General features: G+C 36.2%; 1 protein-coding gene and 1 pseudogene across 1 annotated transcript in view; one reads left to right on the forward strand and one right to left on the reverse strand.

The window, feature by feature from the left end:
* Positions 1-6,451: 6,451 nt before the first annotated feature.
* LOC138937095 (uncharacterized) overlaps positions 6,452-20,707 on the reverse strand; it is a 32,178-nt gene continuing 17,922 nt past the window's right edge. Inside the window, exons 3-5 of the mRNA XM_070303017.1 lie at positions 15,489-15,629; positions 15,244-15,394; positions 6,452-7,145 (exon numbers count right to left, since the gene is read on the reverse strand). Coding sequence (XP_070159118.1) covers positions 6,999-7,145; positions 15,244-15,394; positions 15,489-15,544 — 354 coding nt within the window. The 5' untranslated portion in view covers positions 15,545-15,629 and the 3' untranslated portion in view covers positions 6,452-6,998. The remainder of the gene's footprint in view (positions 7,146-15,243; positions 15,395-15,488; positions 15,630-20,707) is intronic.
* On the forward strand, positions 8,604-10,115 carry LOC138936873 (uncharacterized; annotated as a pseudogene).

A 20,707-nucleotide genomic window follows, 5' to 3' on the forward strand; every position in this document is an offset into this window, starting at 1 on the left:
AAGCAGTGGTATCAACGCAGAGTACTTGGAAAGTCCAAAATGTCTCGGTACTTTGCACCATTCAAGTTGCCTAAAGGGCAGGTTACGCTAAAAGCAGTTTCTTGAGAAGTAATTAATGAGTAATAAAAAATAATGAGAAGTTTGTTTTAAGACTAATTTCGAGTATTAACAATGAAAACGTGATATTTTTATTGTTAATTTATTGCAGAATCGTAAGCATGGGTTCTCAGTAAGAGAAATCGAAGAAATTGAATTTCGTCGATTACAGCGCCATCTATCATGAATCGAGAAAAATGTTTCAGACAAATTGTATGTGTTTTTAGCCAAAGATTCCGAATATGCAATAAAAAATAGGGGTTCCCATTTAAGATTTCAAACTTGCCCCCCCTCACCGCCCAGGGGAAGGGGTGGGGGGGCTCATTTTAACGTCATTGTACGTCCCCCTCGAAATGACAAAATTTTGATTCTAAACATTTTTTCGTAGTGTGCTTATTTTTCGAGTTATTTGGCTGCCTAAGTTAAAATGGGTCACCCTGTATATATATATATATATATGTATATAAAATTTCGTAAATCCAATTCAATGTTCATCACTTAAATTTTATCTTTCTTTAAATAACTTTTTTTCCATTTTCTTGAATAAATCTAACACTAAAATTTAAATTCGAGTAATTTATTAACCTGACCTCCTTCCTGTTATCCGAAATCGCATAAGGTCCCGTCCCGGGTAATAAGGATTCAGTTCCTTTACCAGAAAAGGGACCGCCGAACGAATGGTCTTTCGATAAAGTAAGAGCGATCCTTCCGGTCGTTGATCTATCTGGGGCCCTAGTCTGTTCGTTCGACTCTAGGAGACGCATCGTTTAGCGTTTGTCTAGAGGTATGTAAGTAGGTTACGCCCTCCCGCTGACTCTTCCTTTCATTGAGTCTGGACGTAACATAAGAAATTTTGGGGGCTCGTCCGGGATTGTTATGTGCGATTTCCAAAAACGGGAATGAGTCGAGGTACTAGAGGAGAAAGCAATAAAGACGAAATCGAAAACCTTTACAAACTCGCTCTAGAGGGAAATAAATTGAAATCTAAATCCAAATCCGAATCAACTATAATACACACATCTACACCGACGTTACCTTCTAAATCAATCAGTAAGAAAATCAATTTTGATTTAAACGAAACCTTGGAAAAAACTTTAATAGCTGAGACCACTGAAACGCTCGAGCCAGATTCCGGTGATTCTCAAGACGTTACTATTACTAAACAAGTTAACGCGTTAGATAATATTACCATTGAAAGCCTAGAAAGCGATTCAGACGAATCTGAAGTAATGGCTAATAATCCGTTTGCAACCTTAAAATGCGGTTGAAGCCCTTCTTTGATGGGAACAATATTCCGTTAAACTACTTTATTGAAGGATGCGAAGAGGCTGAATCGCAATTCACTAAAATAATAAAAACTATTGTTGGTGAGGCACGTCGAACCATACAAGACAGAAAATTCAATAATGTATCTGAATTAACGTCTTATTTAAAACAAGTCTACGGACTTTCTAAAAATGTTTACTAATTACAAAGAGAATTAGGCTGCATTTATCAGAAAAAAGAGAGGATGTAATCACTTACGCAAATGCTCGGAAAGCAAATGTTGGAAGGTTACAAGGGACCCGAAAACATCTTGCCCGATCAATAAATTAAAGCGTCATTAGAAAAAGATATGTGCAAATGTTTTATAAGAGGATTAAAATCCGAAATCGAACAAAGAATTGCGAGAAACTTGGATGTACAGAATACGGTCACTGATGCTTTAAAGATAGAAAGAGAGCTTCGGACAATGACGGATTTACGAGAGGAAGAGAGAGCCTATTCAGGTAAGAATACGACGCAAACCATTAACCGAGGACGGAAAACTTGTCAAATCTGTTTTAAAGACGGGCATCTAGCAAATAATTGCCGAAAACTCGCGCAGCCTTACCTACAAGATTTTAATAAAACGGGATTAGGAACCGAAATTTTAATATGTCAAATTTGCAAAAAACGCGGTCACACCGCCGATAAGTGTCGTTTCCGTGATCCTCAATCTCGCCAGACAATAAACGTAGTACAAGAAAAAAGTATCGCTTGTCAAATATGCTCAAAATCTGGCCATAGCGCAAAAACATGTCAGCAAGGTAATGGTGCCGATATAAATAATAGAATTCCTGTAACATGTCAATGGTGCGACAAAACAGGACACTCAGCTAGAAATTGTTGGAAGAAGCGAAACGAAGAGCGAAACTCCGAGAGTTATATGCTAATTTTGTGACAGATTCGGGCATACTGCTAAAGAATGTCGTCTAAAGACGAATCAACAATCAACTTCACAGGATATATCCTTTTGCCGATATTGTAAGGAAAACGGTCATCTCCTTGAAAATTGTCAGTTGCGTATCAATAGCAATAATAGACGCAAAGACACTAACCAGGGAAACTATACGAGTCTTTCAACGTCGGGTGTGCAACGGGGGGCCGAGCCGACAGTACATCCGCTTGCGTCTCGAAAAGTCAAATAAAGAGTGAAACAATAGATATACGCCCCGTAACAGTAAATCTCGACAAACATAGTCGCGTGCCTACTGTTCGGGTAAAAGTCAATGAAATAACTACTCAAATAACTTTCATGTTAGATACGGGATCTGATCCGAATATAATTAAAGAACATCTTATACCCGAGAATATAAAAATAAACTATACAAATAAACTAAAATTAAACGGGATAAATAATTACCCGGTGTATATCCTTGGGGAAACCACATTAAATCTTTTTAAAATACCCGTATCTTTCCATATAGTGTCCCACGACTTTCCGATTCCGCAATCTGGCATATTAGGAAACAACTTCTTTAAGCAAACATCTTCAAAAATGGATTATGCGCAAGGACAACTGGATGTCTCCGAAATAAACGTATCCTTTTTCTCTCCAGAAACCATTACAGTATCTCCAAGGATTACAGTATCTGAATCATTATTCTACGTAAGAATAGAAAATTCCGAAGTAAAAACGGGATATATACCAAGATTAAAATTAGAGAACGGAATTTATTTGAGAGATACTATAGTGGAAAACGTTTCCGAAAAAGCTTATCTAAAGGTTATAAGCACCTTAGATGAAGAAGTGGAAATTCCAGTACCAACATTACATTTGAAACCATTAGATGAATTACTCGAAGATTATGAATCGAACATCGAGCCATTCAACAATCGACAGAAAACATCAAAAACACAAGGAAGGGCTGAAATCAACATCAATATCAAAAATGAGAAGGAAATCAAAGATTGTCACCAATGTGGTAACAATATTATCCATAAAGAAATCCAAAATAAAAATAAAAATTGTCAAAATATTATTATGAAAAAAATCAATTACGAAAACGAAGACGAAATATTAAATCAAGAAGAAAATAAGAATGAGAATAAAAATATGAATAAAGACAAAATAAAGAATAAAAACGCGAGAAAAATTACATTTAACTTAAATAAAAACTCGAATAATTTTAAAACCTATGGAGAAGGAAATTACCAAACTTCTCCAGAAAAAATTAAATCTAGAATTTCAGAGGGAAGTTTCCAAACCTCGACAGAAAATTTTAGCTCCGTTAATTGTGAGGAGGGAAATTACCAAACCTCTTCTAAAAAACCTGATAATCCAACTTATGGAGAAAGAAGTTACCAAACTTCTCCAGAAAAAATTAATTCTCGAATTTCGGAGGGAAATTTCCAAATCTCGACAGAAAATTCTAGCTCCATCAATTGTGAGGAAGGAAATTACCAAACCTCTTCTGAAAAACCTGATAATCCAACCTATGGAGAAGGAAGTTACCAAACTTCTCCAGAAAAAATTAATTCTAGAATTTCGGAGGGAAATTTCCAAATCTCGACAGAAAATTCTAGCTCCATTAATTGTGAGGAAGGAAATTACCAAACCTCTTCTGAAAAACCTGATAATCCAACCTATGGAGAAGGAAGTTACCAAACTTTTCCAGAAAAAATTAATTCTAGAATTTCGGAGGAAAATTTCCAAACCTCAACAACTCAGAAAATTCTAGCTCCGTCGATTGCGAGGAGGGAAATTACCAAACCTCGTTACGCAATTCGACACAATATAATCCCGAAAAGAAAATTTGTTAACCTTAATGGATATTAAGCTTTCAAGAATTGGATTATCATCAGAAAATAATAATAATAATAATAATAAAAAATCCTCTCATGTCACGATAAAAGATCTTTTTGAAGAGGCACAAAAATATAAATTAAATATTAAAAATTTAGATATCAAAAATAATCAAAACATCAAACGTAAGAATGAACCGTGAAAATTTCAACTGCTTTATTACATAAATCTCAAGAAATTATAGATAAATTTATGCAAAAACGTAAATCGAAGAATAAAAAAAGAACGACAAAATAACATCGCAATTTCTGACTTGTATAATTGTTTAATAATATCAGAAGAAACGAAAAAAGATAGATTTACACAAATTATAAATTTGTTGCGATTAGAACACTTGAATAAAGAAGAACAAGAAAACGTAATTAGACTAATAACAAACAGTCAAGACCGATTTCATATTCCCGGAGAGAAATTAACCGTGACTTATGTAATACAATATCAAATACCAACTACGGATGATCATCCAATTAATACTCGTCAATACAGATTTCCGCAAATACATAAAGAAAAAATAAATAGGCAGGTAGAGGAACTCTTAGAAGGGGATATAGTAAAACATTCACAGTCACCATACAATACGCCTATATGAATTGTGCCTAAGAAAGAAGATTCAAAAGGAAATAAACGGGAGAATGGTCCTCGATTTCCATGCTTTAAACGATAAAACTATTGGAGATGCTTATCTTTTGCCAAATATTATTGACATATTGGATCAATTAGGAGGAGCGCAATACTTCTCGGTATATGATCTTGTGTCCGGATTTCATCAAATAAAAATGGATTCTGCCGACAGTCATAAAACAGTTTTTACCACTCCATTCGGACATTACGAATTCGACCGATTACCCTTCGGATTAAAAAACCCGCCTGCAACTTTTCAACGCTTAATAGATTTAGTACTAACGGGATTACAAGACGAGGAGTTATTTGTTACATAGATGACATTGTTATTTACGCTACTTCTTTAGAAGAACATGAACGAAAATATAACGCATTAATAGAGCGACTCCGTTACGTCAATCTAAAACTACAACCTGATAAATGTGAATTCTTACAAACTGAAGTAACGTATCTAGGACATGTAATCGGCAGAGACGGAGTAAAACCAGATCCGAAAAAATTAGAAGCAGTACGACATTTTCCAAGACCAAAAACACCGAAAAATATTAAATAGTTTTTAGGCCTCGCCGGATATTATGGACGATTCATACCAAATTTTTCAAAATTAACAAAACCACTAACGAATTTATTAAAGAACGATACTCGTTTTGAGTGGACATCCGAACAAGAAGAATCATTCGAAATTTTAAAGCAGAGTTTATATGAGGAATCAGTGCTGGAATATCCTGATTTTTCTAAATCATTCATTTTAACTACCGATGCTTCCGGAATAGCCGTAGGAGGAATACTTTCCTAAGAGGAAATAAACAAAGATCGACCGATCGCTTACGCCTCTAGAACCCTCACAGACAATGAACTGAAATACGACACATATGAAAAGGAAGCATTGGCCATAATTTATTGCGTCAAACATTTTCGACCGTATATATATGGAAGAAGATTTACACTTGTCACAGATCATAAACCATTAATGTAGTTCAAAAATGCGCAAGATGCAAATACTCTGTTGGAGATTAAAATTATCGGAGTACGATTACGATGTAGTATACAAAGTTGGCAAAACTAATGTAAACGCAGACGCTCTATCGAGAAATCCTATAAATCTGGAAGAAATTGATTGTAAAATAATAAAAGATCGAAAATTGCTAAATCCAAACAACCCTGAAGATGCACAATTAATTGCTGAATTATTAGAAAAATCTGATAGCGAAGAAGAAGAAGAAGAGGACGATGACTTCCACTTATATCTTTCGGATACCGAAGAAACCGACAAAACAATACTGGAAGGTCATTTATTTGACAATACTACTGATACCTTTCCATTTATACCTACAGAATTAAACGAACCAAATTATTTATCGACTACCGAAAAGGCTTTAATACACGATCTTCCCAGACAAAACAGAATTCAAACAAGAAGTCAGACAATAAAACAAAATACTAAACAAGATAAAATACCTAACGAAGTGCATAGTAATGAAGAAAAAATTGAGGAAATTGAAGATAGACATGATCCGCTAGACAAAGATTCTGACAGCGACAGGGAAGATAAGGAAGAAGACAAGGAAAACATTATTAACCAGAATTTAAAGGCAAGAAAAACAAAACCTATGATTATCGAAAATAGATTAATTAAAAGCAACATTATAGATTCCCGCGAATTTTTATTTTTACGAAAAGACAACGTGACATATTTTGTCGATATACAAGGAAAACCATTAGATTCTGGCTCACAGAAATTATTCGAACAAAACGAGATCCCTAGCCTAGAATCTCTTGTCTTAGGCAAAGCTAAAGCCATAAAATATAAAAATCATTACCACATAGCCTTACCCATTAGTGAAACTCAACGGGAGGGCCCTACGGTAACACTCAGCTACATCATTAAAACTTTAAAAGATTTACAACATAACGGAGAACTTGAAACTAGAAACAATCAGTATAGCAAAAACCGAACTTATTAATAATGTTTCCTGGAGTAATATTAAATCACATCTACAACTAATATTCATGGACGCCTCAACCAAAATAATTGTTTGCCATGGACAGATTAAGTATCCGCCGAAAGATTTAGGATCCATTATAATCGGCGAAACGCACTGTTTACCAACCGGGGGACATCGTGGAGTTTCAAAAACATATAACAAAATAAAACAATTATTATTGGGAAAATTTAAAATCCGATGTTTAAAAATATATACAACAATGTTTGCAGTGTCAACTGAAAAAACTCGTTCGAGTTAAAACAAAACAGCCTATGATAATTACATACCTGGATCATCTTTTGATAAACTAGCCATGGACATTGTAGGCCCACTGCCTAAGACAGAGAGAAGGAATGAATACATCTTAACATTACAAGATCAGTTAACTAAATTTTGCATGAGAATACCGTTACAAAATCAAGTCTCTGAAACTATCGCAGAAGCTTTCGTGGACCGTTTTATTTGCGTATTCGGATCACCAAAAGCAATATTAACAGATCAGGGCAGAAACTTCATTAGCGAATTAATGAGAAAACTCGCTAAAATATTTAAAATTCGCAAAATCCGCACTACAGTTTTTCAGCCTCAATCAAACGGATCAATAGAAAGATCGCATCTAGCCCAGTCAATAGAAACAAACAAAGGCCATTACTTGCAAAAGGTCAAGGAAAGTTTATACTTGCCAATTTTGTTCATTTTGGGGTCCTAATGAAAACCCTAAGTTTGCGACCTCGGCAAGCTGCCGCTCGCGCCGCCATTTTGAAAAAATAGCGCAAAAAATCGGTTTTTTGCGAATATCTCGTTTCCAGTGCAATTTAGAGCAAAAGTATTTATTACAAAGTTTGTAGAGCACAAAATTTCCTACAACTTTTGTATGCAACACTTTTTTTCAGGTAAATAGTTTATGAGTTACAGCATAGGAAAACGGAGAGTATTTTTGCAATTTGTAAAAAAATGCTGGATTTTCCCTGGAAGTTTGAAAGATTATTGTTTATTATCGTTATTATATTATTGTTCGATCTTGTATATTGTTAGATCTAAGCAGCTCATAAACATTTTGTCATCGCTCGAGTTTTCTTCTTCGTACAGTGAATCTGTGCTTTTTGAAATATCGGCTATTATGCGTCCAGGTATTACAATTGAGCCAGATGCGTTTTCTCAATTCGTATTCAACAACGCTGATTTTAATACAAGCACCCTAGATGGTTTGAACACTTTTCACGCCATGGGGGTATTCATTGTGTGACTCATAAAACTGCTATTACTCCGGAACAAATTATTCCGTGCATTTCTCGAATGCCGTCAGCGACAGTTGTAGGACAGTACGGTGCGGTGCCGATGCAAGTTTTTCAGAAAAACAAGAAGTCAGGTTTGAAGTCTATGAAAATTGTTGATTTAGAAAGTATAAATCCCATTTCTAGCGAAGTAGTACCGTCGACTTATGATTTGCTGTGGCTTTATGGAAAATGGGCGAACTTCCCGTCTATACCTGAGTGGAATGGTTTTATGGAGCAGGCAACAATCACTCAACCGTTTCGAAGGTCACAAGTACTATGTCTTCCATTCATAAATGCTCCGCCGAGTGATTATGATACTATTTTCACCACTCTTCGTTCTGCTTCTGTGAAATATAAATCTTTCAATCAATGGACATGTTTCGAGACTTTTGATCAACATGAAGATATCTTATACATAAAAGCTCGGGATATTATCTCTACTTGCAATCAAGAGTCTGGTTTAATATTATCTGGTTTAGTAATATCATTGTGAGACTTGGAGGATTTCACTTATTGATGTCCTTTTTAGGATCTATAGGCTTCATAATGTCTGGAAGCGGGTTAAAAGATCTCCTTAGGGTTATTTACGCGCAGAATTCAGTTGATAAAATATTGATCGGACATGCGTATGCTCGTGCTATCAGAGCTCATATTTTGACTCATCTCGCTTTGGCAAGTGTTGTTTTGCAATTAATTGATTTCACAGATGAAGATCGCGATATCATGGAACATATACTTAATGATATCGATAGATCAGCGATCCTCATGGCAGATGGAAAAAATTCCTATAAAACGGTCGCTGAAAAATTCAAAGAAGAACTTCTAAAACTTGAAAACAACGGTCCTACTGCAAAACTCTGGGTGCAATACTTTCGCATGGTTTCTTTGGTAAAACAATTTATTGAAGTAGAAAGAATGGGCAACTGGAAACTTTACTTGGATACCATACAAAAAATGTAGCCTTATTTCCACGCTAGTGGTCATTTTTTCTATGCCAAGTCTTGCCATTTATACTTGCAAGATATGCTGAGTTTGGAAGAAAAAATGGACCATTTAGAATACGAAACTTTTACAAAAAAAGGATATTTTACCATTAGTTCCGACAAGTTTTGGTCAGGAATTTGGTCCGATATGACCATTGAACAAACGCTGATGAGGACCATGAAAAGCATTGGTGGTCTCACTCATGGACGTGGAATATCTGATAGCGTTCTTACAATGTGGACGTTGGGAATGGTATACCTGCACAATGTTCGCGACGAGATCGAAAAATTTTGTGGAATATCCATAGAAACAACAGAGCAGCATGTTGACATAAGAAGTGCGCGCATCGTTCGTGACAATGAAGATCTGAAGGAACTAATTGATTGGTTCTCTCAACACTCTCCTTTTCCGAAAGTTGATGAATTGATGTCTATCAGCACTGGCGTTATTGGAGATAAAACAATCAATTCTCACTAGTCTCAAGAGATTGGTATGCTTGGAATTTCAAAAATAATCGGTAACGATTTTGACTCTGTGAAGTTTAAACGCAAGGATAAAGTAATTCCTCTTTTAGCTGCCAATTCCAGCATCAAAATTGATGAAGTTGCGATTCCCATCGATCCATTATTGTTATTCCAAAGAATGTGTATCGCTAAGAAATCGGACGAAGAATTGCAAGAATATTTTAAATTTGAACTTGCCCCATTTTCTTTATCATTATTTTCCGAAGAAGGAATGCGTAAGAGCCTTAAATCTTCTCTCTACAAAGCTTTCTTGCTTCTTACAAGTGACATGGATTTCGGTAGCAGCATCCATGTCATAGATGGTGGATATCTATTACATAGATTTCTATGGCATCGCAACGAATCGTTTGCATCAATCTGTGCAAACTACGTGCAGTACGTACAGACGCATTATGGTTCAAATGCAGTTATTGTCTTCGACGGATATCCAACTGACGCAGCTGGCAAGAGCACGAAGAGTTCTGAAAGATTACGCTGCTCAAAAAAACAAACTTCCGCAAACATTCATTTCGAAGAGTGAATGGTGGCAACTATTTCACCAGAAACATTTTTATCGAATGAAACAAATAAAATCCGTTTGATATCGATGCTGAAGAAAAAATTCGAAGACTAATTTTACAGTGAAGCAAGCTATGGAAGATGCTGACACATTAATCGTCAACACAGCAATCAGTATGTCTTCATTATTTGACTCGATTTTCATCGTAGGTGAAGATATAGATTTTTTAGTTCTCTTGACAGCGTTGGCAAGAAAGCATTCAAATGTTTATTTAAAAAAACCAAGCAAAGGAAAAAACTACTGAAAAAATATATTTGGCGAAGATGTAGCAGACAACATACTCTTTCTACACGCATTCAGTGGCTGTGACACTACGTCTGCAATTTTTAATCAAGGAAAACTGAAGTTTATAAATACAGTTAAAAAGAACGAAGATTTGAACCAAACTCTGCAAGTATTTAAGGAGCCATATGTAGATCCCGAAATCATTATTACCTCAGGAGAGAATTTCTTAATTGCGCTTTACGGCATTTCGAAAGAAAATGCTACGCTGGATTCTCTTCGATATCAACATTTCACAAGATCAATCACAAAAAGTAAATTCAATCTTGCTGCCTTACCACCTACAAAAGAAGCTGCACGGCAACACTCGTTGCGGACATACCATCAAGTGCAAGTATGTTCTGGCAATTCCAAAAATCCAGAAGAATGGGGATGGAAGAGAAGCAAATTCGGACTTACTCCAATCACAACAACAAAAGATCCTGCTCCAGAGGCATTATTGAAATTCATTTCATGCAAATGTAAAAAAGGATGTGTTTCAGCATGTGGCTGCAGGAAAGCAGGCCTAAAATGCTCTATTATCTGTGCATTTTTCAATGGAAACTCTTGCAAAAATGTTCCACAAATTTTAGCAGATTCTGAAAGCGAGGAAAATTATGACATTGATACAACAGACATAATGGAGAAATTATCAATATTCGAAGAAAAAGAAGAAGAAGCAGAGGATGAGATGAGCGATTCTCAAGAAGATCCTAAAGAATCTGAAGAAGACATCAATCAACCTGGTCCATCTAGGTTCTCCAAAAGATTGAAAAGAAAACATTAAATAAAAGGTCGTGGATTAAGTCTATCGGAGACACCACATTAAAAAAAAACGCACTACTTACTCTACCTCAAGGTGGTTTGGAAACGAGTAACAAATAGACTTACCTACAATTAATAATTATATATATATACATATGTATGTATGTGTGTACATATATGTATATATAATATAATATATTAATGATATATTATACGTATATACATATATAATGATATAACAATAATATAATAACGATAATGAACAATAGTCTTTCAAACTTCCAGGGAAAATCCAGCATTTTTTTACAAATTGCAAAAAAACTCTCCGTTTTCCTATGCTGTAACTCGTAAACTATTTACCTGAAAAAAAGTGTTGCATACAAAAGTTGTAGGAAATTTTGTGCTCTACAAACTTTGTAATAAATACTTTTGCTCTAAATTGCACTGAAAACGAGATATTCGCAAAAAAACCGATTTTTTGCGCTATTTTTTCAAAATGGCGGCGCGAGCGGCAGCTTGCCGAGGTCGAAAACTTAGGGTTTTCATTAGGACCCCAAAATGAACAAAATTGGTAAGTATAAACTTTCCTTGATCTTTTGCAACCTCAAACCTACCTATTGACTGGGCTATCCGGGATATACGCGATAACGTACGAAGAAATCTAAGCGCATTAAATTCAAGCGAGAATTTGTCTGAACCAGAACTCGGAGCAAACGTTGTAATCGAACGCAAATTTTCATTCGGCGAATTAGATAACAGTTTAATAGCAAATAATATAGAACTAGATGTTGAGGTCGAATCATCAATATAAGCACATTTAGTAGACTAACACACCGCCGCGAATTGTCACTAACGTCATACGATTCGAGTATTTTGACCTCGACGAAATCTATTGCATTCGAGACATGTGTAACTCAAACGCTTCCACATCGCAACCGATCACATCGGAAAATATCGATGAGTTATTTAAGCGATTACAAGAAGAAGTAATTAGAAACGCGACACAATCAAACGCGCAAGCTTAACACAAACCGCAGAAACGGACGAAGTAGCCAACGACCTATGGGAAATATTGCGGGAAATGAGAGAGAAAATGAGACGGGAAATTAAAAGTATGCATGCCGAGATATACGATTTAAGAATTAGGAGACCGCAACCTTGACAAAACAACGGACATAGAACTCTGTCGGGAGAAAGGACCGAGACCGCGTACAAATCCACACCCGAAGATGTACGATATTGAAGACGCGGATTTTTACCATTAAAAAAGGCTCGCGAAATGATTCCGAAATTCGACGGATCACCAAATAAACTGCAAGAATTTTTGAGCGCGACTACATATGCAGTAGAACATATCGACCCGTTAAATGAAGTAACGCTATTAGGAGCCGTATTATGCACGAAATTAAAAGGCAGAGCAATGCTAGATTTTCAAACGCGTAAAATTCGAGATTTCGCACAGTTGAAACGAGAATTAGAGGTCTGTTATGCAAGTGAAAAGAGTACGATCCATCTACAAATCAAATTTAACACGTTAAAGCAGAAACCAGGAGAAAGCGCACAAACTTACGGACTTAGAGCAGACAAATTAATCATGGAGCTATACGAGTCAATGATAGAAGGACGTCATCATACAGTAGATAATAAACGCGCAATAATGTAAATAATACAACATGGTATTGCAGGATGAAATTAAAACAATTGCTCGATCGCGAGGATATGCTACGTTGCAAGAAGCAATAGCAGTGGCCAGCGCGGAAGAAAAGATTAAAGGACCGCCCGCGACCGGCACGCGAAGCAAAATAAATTTCACACCGACCTATAAACAGGAAAATAAAATAAATGTGCAATGTTAAGAATGCGGAAAAACCGGCCGAGATTGTCGAACTGGCCGATGCATAAATCGATTTTCATTGCCGACACCCGATAGACAACCCCGCATAAATATGATAAATAAATATTGCAATTATTGCAAAAAATCCGGACATGATCACGAAGAATGTTTGTTATTACATGAACGATCCAATAGAGATCAATCGAGCCGAACTAAACAATATAATTTGCGACCGGAAAATAAAAATCGTAAGAGTAACGAGCAAGAAAAAAGAAGATCTAACACTGCGTATTGTAGTGACAAGACAAGGAAGAAGCGAAGCAACGACGACTTGCAATCGAATATTGTGTTACACAGATGAAGCATGCCCCGCGAACGCATATAGGACTAGACTTAGTCGCTTTACCTATGCGAGAATCGAAAAAAGGAAAAATTAATTTATTGTTCGATACAGGAGCCGCTATATCACTAATTAAAGTAAAACACTTAAAAGACGAAACGTTAATAACAGAAGATAAAATAGCGCTTACAGGACTAACAGGACATAAAGTGTATACAATAGGAAGAATCAACGCCATAATAAATTTAAACGACGGTAAAATGAAACATAGAATGTATGTCGTAAAAGATAATTTTCCGATCGAATACGACGGAATATTAGGAGTAGACTTCCTGAAGAAACAGGGAGCCAATTGCAATTACTTGAAGAAACAACTGAGAATCGGACGGAATACTTTGAAATTATATCCATATCAAAGAACCACATTGCAACCCTGTAGTGAAACAATAATACAAGTAGCTACGAAAAAAAATGATAGGTATCATCCAAGCGGAAAAAGCCGTACCTGGAGTATTTATAGGATGCTTGGTCGATCCACAAAATTATCTATGTCCCGCAAGTATAATAAACACGATCGATAATGTAATTGAAATGTTAATGCCGCAAGTAATAATTGAAGAAATCGCATAAGAAAACACCGTGAAAATAAATGCCGCACAAGCGAAAAGGGGATAAGATGACATCCCGCGTACCGAAAAGGTAACACGAGCCCTTCGAATCAACCATTTGATCAAGGAAGAATTAAGAGCAATAAAAGAGATATGCGAAAATTACAGCGATATATTCCACATCGAAGGAGAACCACTGACTTGCACCGACCCAATCGCGCATAAGATTGCAACGCAAGCAAATACCGCCTGCCGGAGAAGCATAAAAAGGAAGTAAATCGACAAGTCCGAGAAATGTTAAAAAATGAAATAATCAGACATGAGCCAATGAAACGCATCGTTATTGATAGTGCCTAAGAAAGCCGATGCGCCAGGAAAACCTCGATATAAATCCGATGTGCAAACCGAGAATAATTCAAGAGCACATCTACGGCACCGCAAGCGGATCGAATAGAACAGCTGAGATAGAAACCGACACCGCGATAATGAACACTGCGATACTATATTAAAATAAAGTAGATATAAGAAATAATTATAAAATGCGAAAAATGTATAGCAAAAAATATGTAGACGAAAATTCACGTATAGTTAATTTTCTTTTTCCGAAGGGGGAGGGATGTCGTAACCCGACCAATTCCTTAATATTAAAAGATAAAACAAGCAAAGTAGAGAAAAGATTAGAAAAGAGCTGACTAAAGCAAAGCATTAAAATCAGGGAAAAAGCCCAAGGAAAAGGAATTAAGAAAGAATAAAGAATAAAAGATTATTAATAAAATAAAGTAATGATACGTGACTAAAGAGAAGGAAGTCACGGTCAAGTTCTTGGAAACTGAGTAAGCAGCTAACGAGACAGACTGACAAGCGGAGCACGAGACATGTTCCGGTCAGGGACACCACACTCCTCCCTAATTAATTATAATATATAATAAGCGCGAGATGCAACGATGCTAGTTAGCTCAGTAACATCATTCTCGCTCGCTCGCTCAGTAATATTATCGCACAGTATCGAAGTACCGTACATATCGTGCCCGACAATTATAATCGCGAATAAGTGAAAGTGTACTAAATCTTGAAAAATATACTAATTTCTACCTAACGTCCGGAAGTGTCTTATTATGAGCGTGGATCCTAATCCTTTGGGCGTACAAATCCCTAAAAACCTCTTCCTTAGTGGCTAGAGACACAACACTCCCTCCCTTTCTCTAATTATGTATGTTAAAATATATAGAATAAATTTACTTGAAATATTATACGAAGTATAAATAATTGTCGAATACATACTGTAAATAGAAATGGCGTCCTCAGATTGCATGATGAATGTTGAAGAAATTTCATAATAAGATCACAACATGCTGGATCTGCATTAGGCTGTGATATTTTTCGTAATATGTAGCTTAAATATAAACCAAAAGCTTTCCTCGCTTCACCAGGACTGAAATTCATTTGGTCTAATGTTTTCATATATAAAAAAAGAAAAAGAAGATAAATGTTGACTGATATCTGTTACATAAATTTTAATGACAAACCTAAGTTTGTTGCCTTCTTGCATTGATTGTATTACTTGGCTTTTATATTTGTGCATATCTATATCCAAATTTTCCTTATTATTTCTTCTATCCAAAGTTTGTTTGTGACCTTTTACCAATGCTCTTTCGTATCGTTCATATCTATAATTAAACACTTATATTAATTAACTTTTATAAAATTAACCAGAGTGCATTATAACTTATAACTATAATCATGGACACCCCCCGCTTTCCCTTCAAAAGAGGCGAGGAATAAATTCATAATTTCAAATGGAACCTGCTATAAAATGTTACATATTCCGATTTTATGAAAAAAGACAAATAAATTTAATTTGAAACATTTATTTGAAAAATGCTTTTACCAAAAGTTATAAGCATTTTAATTCTAAAATAGAGTGCATTCAAACTAATGCTAAAACTATAATTTAAATAAAAGACCAAAGTTTTTTTGTTTTTTCACTTTATTAAATGTTCGAACTGTTATTCATTCTCATTTAAACACTAATTATTTGTTTCTATAAAATTTTGGCTAATCTAACCTAACCTAACCTAGATAGCACAAGAATGACCATAGGACATCCAGGATATGCATGTAGGATATCCTGAGGACATCGCATTTTAATCCTGAGGCTCAGATCTTCTCTGGATATCCTAAGGCAGTGCTCGGATTTAGTTGCACATTTCGGCCCGATTCCGTGGCTCACGCCTATTGCCCCCCACTCACCGCTCGTACGTTAGCGTCGAGTCGCCAGATATGCGTAACTAAGGACCGCGACGCTTTGTCTCAGGAGCGTCCGTATATAAAAATGCCCAAATATAATAATAAAACAATACTTATCTATAATTAAAAGTTTTTCTTCAATATTTTATATCAATAAAATATAAAATATTGAAGAAAACTTTTAGAATTTTGATAATTTTCGCGGTGCATTTAAAAAGATATTGTCTTATTTATTATATTTAGGCGTTCGTACATATGAACGTTCCTGAGACAAAGCGTCACGTTCTTTAGTTACGCGTATCTGGCGTCTCGTCGCTAACGCACGAACGGTGAGTGGGGGGCAATAGGCGTGAGCCACGGAATCGGGCCGAAATGTGCAACTAAATCCGAGCACTGTCCTAAGGAATAATAAATGATAGCCGAATATTAGCCTTTGGAGAATACAGGGAGATTCTGTGGAACATCCTAAGGATTTCTATAGGATGTGTTAAGGATATTTTTTGTACATTTCAAGAAGCAAATTCTGAAATTGAAATATAAATTAAGATTATGTTCTGTTATTTACTGCTAATAATAATAATCTAATACTGAAAATAGTTCACGTTCTGTGACATTTGAAGCTTTTATGCTGTATATGAATATTAGGTTTGGCTTGATCGGTTTTGAGGGTTTGAGCCGGGTAATATACAGGGTATCCGGTAAAAATTGTGCCAACGCTCGTGAGAGGGTAGAGCACAGTAAACTGAACAGAAAAATTCTGTAACATTTTTTTTTATAATGTTTAATAAAGGAGATATTATTGAATAAAGTCTGGTCAATCAGCGCCGACTTTTAGCCGGACGCATGGTGAGCTGCCCGCCTGGTAATGAGCGTCGCCGTAGCGACGGAGCGCTCACGCACACTACCAAGCGCGCGGCTAAACATCGGGGCTGATTGGCAGACTTTATTCAATAATAACTTCTTTATTAAGTGTTATAAAAAAAAATGTTACAGGACTTTTCTGTTCAGTTTACTGTGCTCTACCTGCTCACGAATGTTGGCACGATCTTTACCGGACACCCCGTATATACATATATATAGCGTGTCTGGCGTCAATCGCATCACCGGTCGTATGCAAGTAGAGCAGATGAAACCGAGAAGAAAAGTCCATTACCATTTCTTTCTATAACACTTAATAAAAGAGTTATTATTAAGTAAAGTCTGACTAATCAACGCCGACCTTTAGCCGGGCGTACGTCGGTGAGCCGCGCGCTGTGAAGTGTGCAGCGGCGCACACTATTAGGCGCGCAGCTCACCGACGTGCGCCCGGCTAAAGATCGGCGCTGATTGGCCAGATTTTACTCAATAATAACTCTTTTATTATGTGTTATAGAAAAAAATAGTAAAGGACTTTTCTTCTCGATTTTATCTGCTTTACCTGCATATGACCGGTCATGCCATTAACGCCGGACACCCTGTATATATAAATATATATTGTTGCGTCCCTGCGGATCGTCTGTGACCGTTATTTCTGAATCTGTTGTACCCGTCTCCGGGAGGACGTTGCTAAGGGTTGTTGTTAAACAACGGCGTTCATCTGGAGAGAGATCGGCCATCTTGGAGTCTCACGACGGATGCCATTCCGGGCGGACGTATTCGAGATTACGATAACCGTTATTGTTCTGTGTTCCTTGTATAATAGTGTTCTGTGTTATTATATTAAAGTTCCTTTCGTTCTTTCAAAGGAGTGTTAATTATTTACTTGCGGTACGCGAGTGTCGGTTGTGTCACGCGGATTCGAGTTATATCGATTTCGATCCGCGGACGCAACATTTTATATGTATATATATACAGGATGTCTTATTTTAAAAATTCCACCCTCATAACTTTTCAGGATCAACGTTTGAAGGAAAACGACTCAGATAAAAGTTGTAGGGAACAAAGGGGGCTATCTAATAGTGACCTTGGATTTGACATTAAAGATCATATTCAAGGTCATTTAAAGGTCAACTTCCATTTTTTAAATGGGAATCCCTATTTTTGACCCCGGATTCTGAAAGAGCGGAAAATTTTACGTTAGAGTTGTAAGGGGTCAAATTGACCCTGGGGGTCATCTAAAGGTCTCTCAAGGCTTATTTCCTCATGATTTCCAACGAAGGTTAGCATTTTGTAATTGGGCTCAAGTGATGTTACGTCAAGATCCAGAATTTTTCAGATTCGTTATGTTTTCTGATGAAGCTACTTTTCATAACACAGGGCAACTAAACCGACATAACTGTCACTATTGGTCTGTAGAAAATCCACATTGGTTCCGTGAGGTTGACCACCAACAGCGCTGGAGTCTCAGTGTGGTGCGGTATTGTGAATGGTTACTTAATTGGGCCTTTTTTTTCGAAGGAAATGTCAACTCAGCTAGATATCTCCATTTTCTAAGATATGAATTATCAGATCTGTTAGCCAATGTTGATCTGCAAACACGACAACGTATGTGATTCCAGCAAGATGGGGCACCTGCTTATAGGAGCAGAATCGTTCAACAATTTTTGCATCGTCAATACCCCCGTCGGTGGATAGGAATTAGTAGCCATGTTGAGTGGTGCCCCAGATCTCCTGATCTAACAAGTCTTGTCTTTTTTTCTGGAGCTTTTTGAAAAATATGGTCTATGCAGATGCACCAACAACCAGAGAAAATATGGTGCAACGAATCACTGATGCCTGCAGGAACATACTATGACACGTACTTTTGTCAACTGTTCAAAACTTTGAACGGAAAATACAGCTATGTATTAAAAATAATGGGGGCATTTTCGAAAATCTAATTCGATGAAACTTCAAATTTCTTTTTCATTGGAACTCTTTACAGTCTTGAATTCATTGGCTGGATTATTAATGGTTTTGCCTTCATCGGCCGGGCTCAGATTCTTGCCTTTATTGGCCGGGTTCATCACGGTCTTGCCTTCATCGGCCGGGCTCAGATTCTTGCCTTCATTGGCTGGATCAAAATGGGATCTGAAAATTTATCCTGCTACATCCTGAACATCGAGTACTATCGATGACTGAACGCAGGCAATGGTTGACCCTTGAATGATCATCTGAACATGAAATGACCTCTTACAACTCTAATGTAAAATTTTCCGCTCTTTCAAAATCCGGGGTAGAAAATAGGGGTTCCCATTTAAAAAACGGAAGTTGTCCTTCAAATGACCTTGAAAATTATGTTTAATGTCAAATCCAAGGTCACTATCAGATAGCCCCCTTTGTTCTCTATAACTTTTATGCAAGTCATTTTCCTTCAAACGTTGATCCTGAAAAGTTATGAGGGTGGAATTTTTAAAATGGGACACCCTGTATATATATATACCTAGATAGCCAAGTTTGCCTAATCACATATTGCAAATTATGCATTACATATTATATCGGTAGAACTCTGGCAGCAACCGCGCATGATTTGCCATTTCAATTAGTGCCAGCAGAAATGTAACAGCAAACGAACAATCTTTGCATCATTATATGCTTTAAAAAATATTGCAAAATTTAAACAAAAATTCTTGGCATAAAATCAATAGATTTAAAGTATTGCGTGTGGCACAATATGTCAACAGAAAATAAATAAAAACTGAACATAACATGACACATGCATCGGCAGAATATCGTTAGAAATCGAATTTATCTGCAAGTATAGTGTAACGGCAGAAATGCTGCAAAAATTAAGCATGCACTGCCATTTCAAAAGATAACAGTAGAAACACAGCATGATCTGTTGTCATAAAATAATGGTAGAATCAGCATATTAAGCAATATTAAAATATGCTGTATCAAGTTACAATTCTTTCGTTTACCGCTATATGATGTATCTATCTCGTAATCAAGTTTCTGTTATAGGCAAATATAAAATTAGCAAAGCACGGTTAACAAGATTAAAAATGTGCTCCTGCACACAAAACGCGGCGACACGGCAAGCATTGCTATGTCCTATGTCCTGTGTACAGGAGTCATAATATTTATTTTTATTAACTTAGTTTCTGGATTCTAACAAAGAACTCAAAACATTAAACTAAAAGTTTGGAAACCAAATGGATAATTAGAAAATTTATTGACTTTTTGAAAAAAAATAAAGAATTCAATTTATATACAAATCTTGAAATTTACGAATTATTAATAAATTAATCATTTATTTAAATTTATTTATTTAATTAATTATTTATAACTATGCCAATATTCACATTTTATTGTATCTATATTAATAATTATGCTTTGTAAGCGTTTTATCTGTACTGTGTTTTCGTCGTCATATTGTGACAGCAGGCAATGCTCGACTTTTGCTGCGTTTCTGGCGTTACATTGTAACGGCAGACCATGCTTGATTTCTGCCGTTAGATCTGATATGGCAGACTTCGCTCGATATTTGTTACATATTGTCACAACGCAATAGCAAATAATACTCGATTTTTGCTCTATTTTTTCTGTTTTATTATATCGGCAAGCCCATGCTGCCAAAAATTAAGTTTAATGAGGACGC

Source organism: Polyergus mexicanus, unplaced genomic scaffold (genome assembly GCF_030449975.1).
Source record: "Polyergus mexicanus isolate NDT 795.1 unplaced genomic scaffold, iyPolMexi1.0 SCAF_10, whole genome shotgun sequence".
NCBI lineage: Eukaryota > Metazoa > Arthropoda > Insecta > Hymenoptera > Formicidae > Polyergus > Polyergus mexicanus.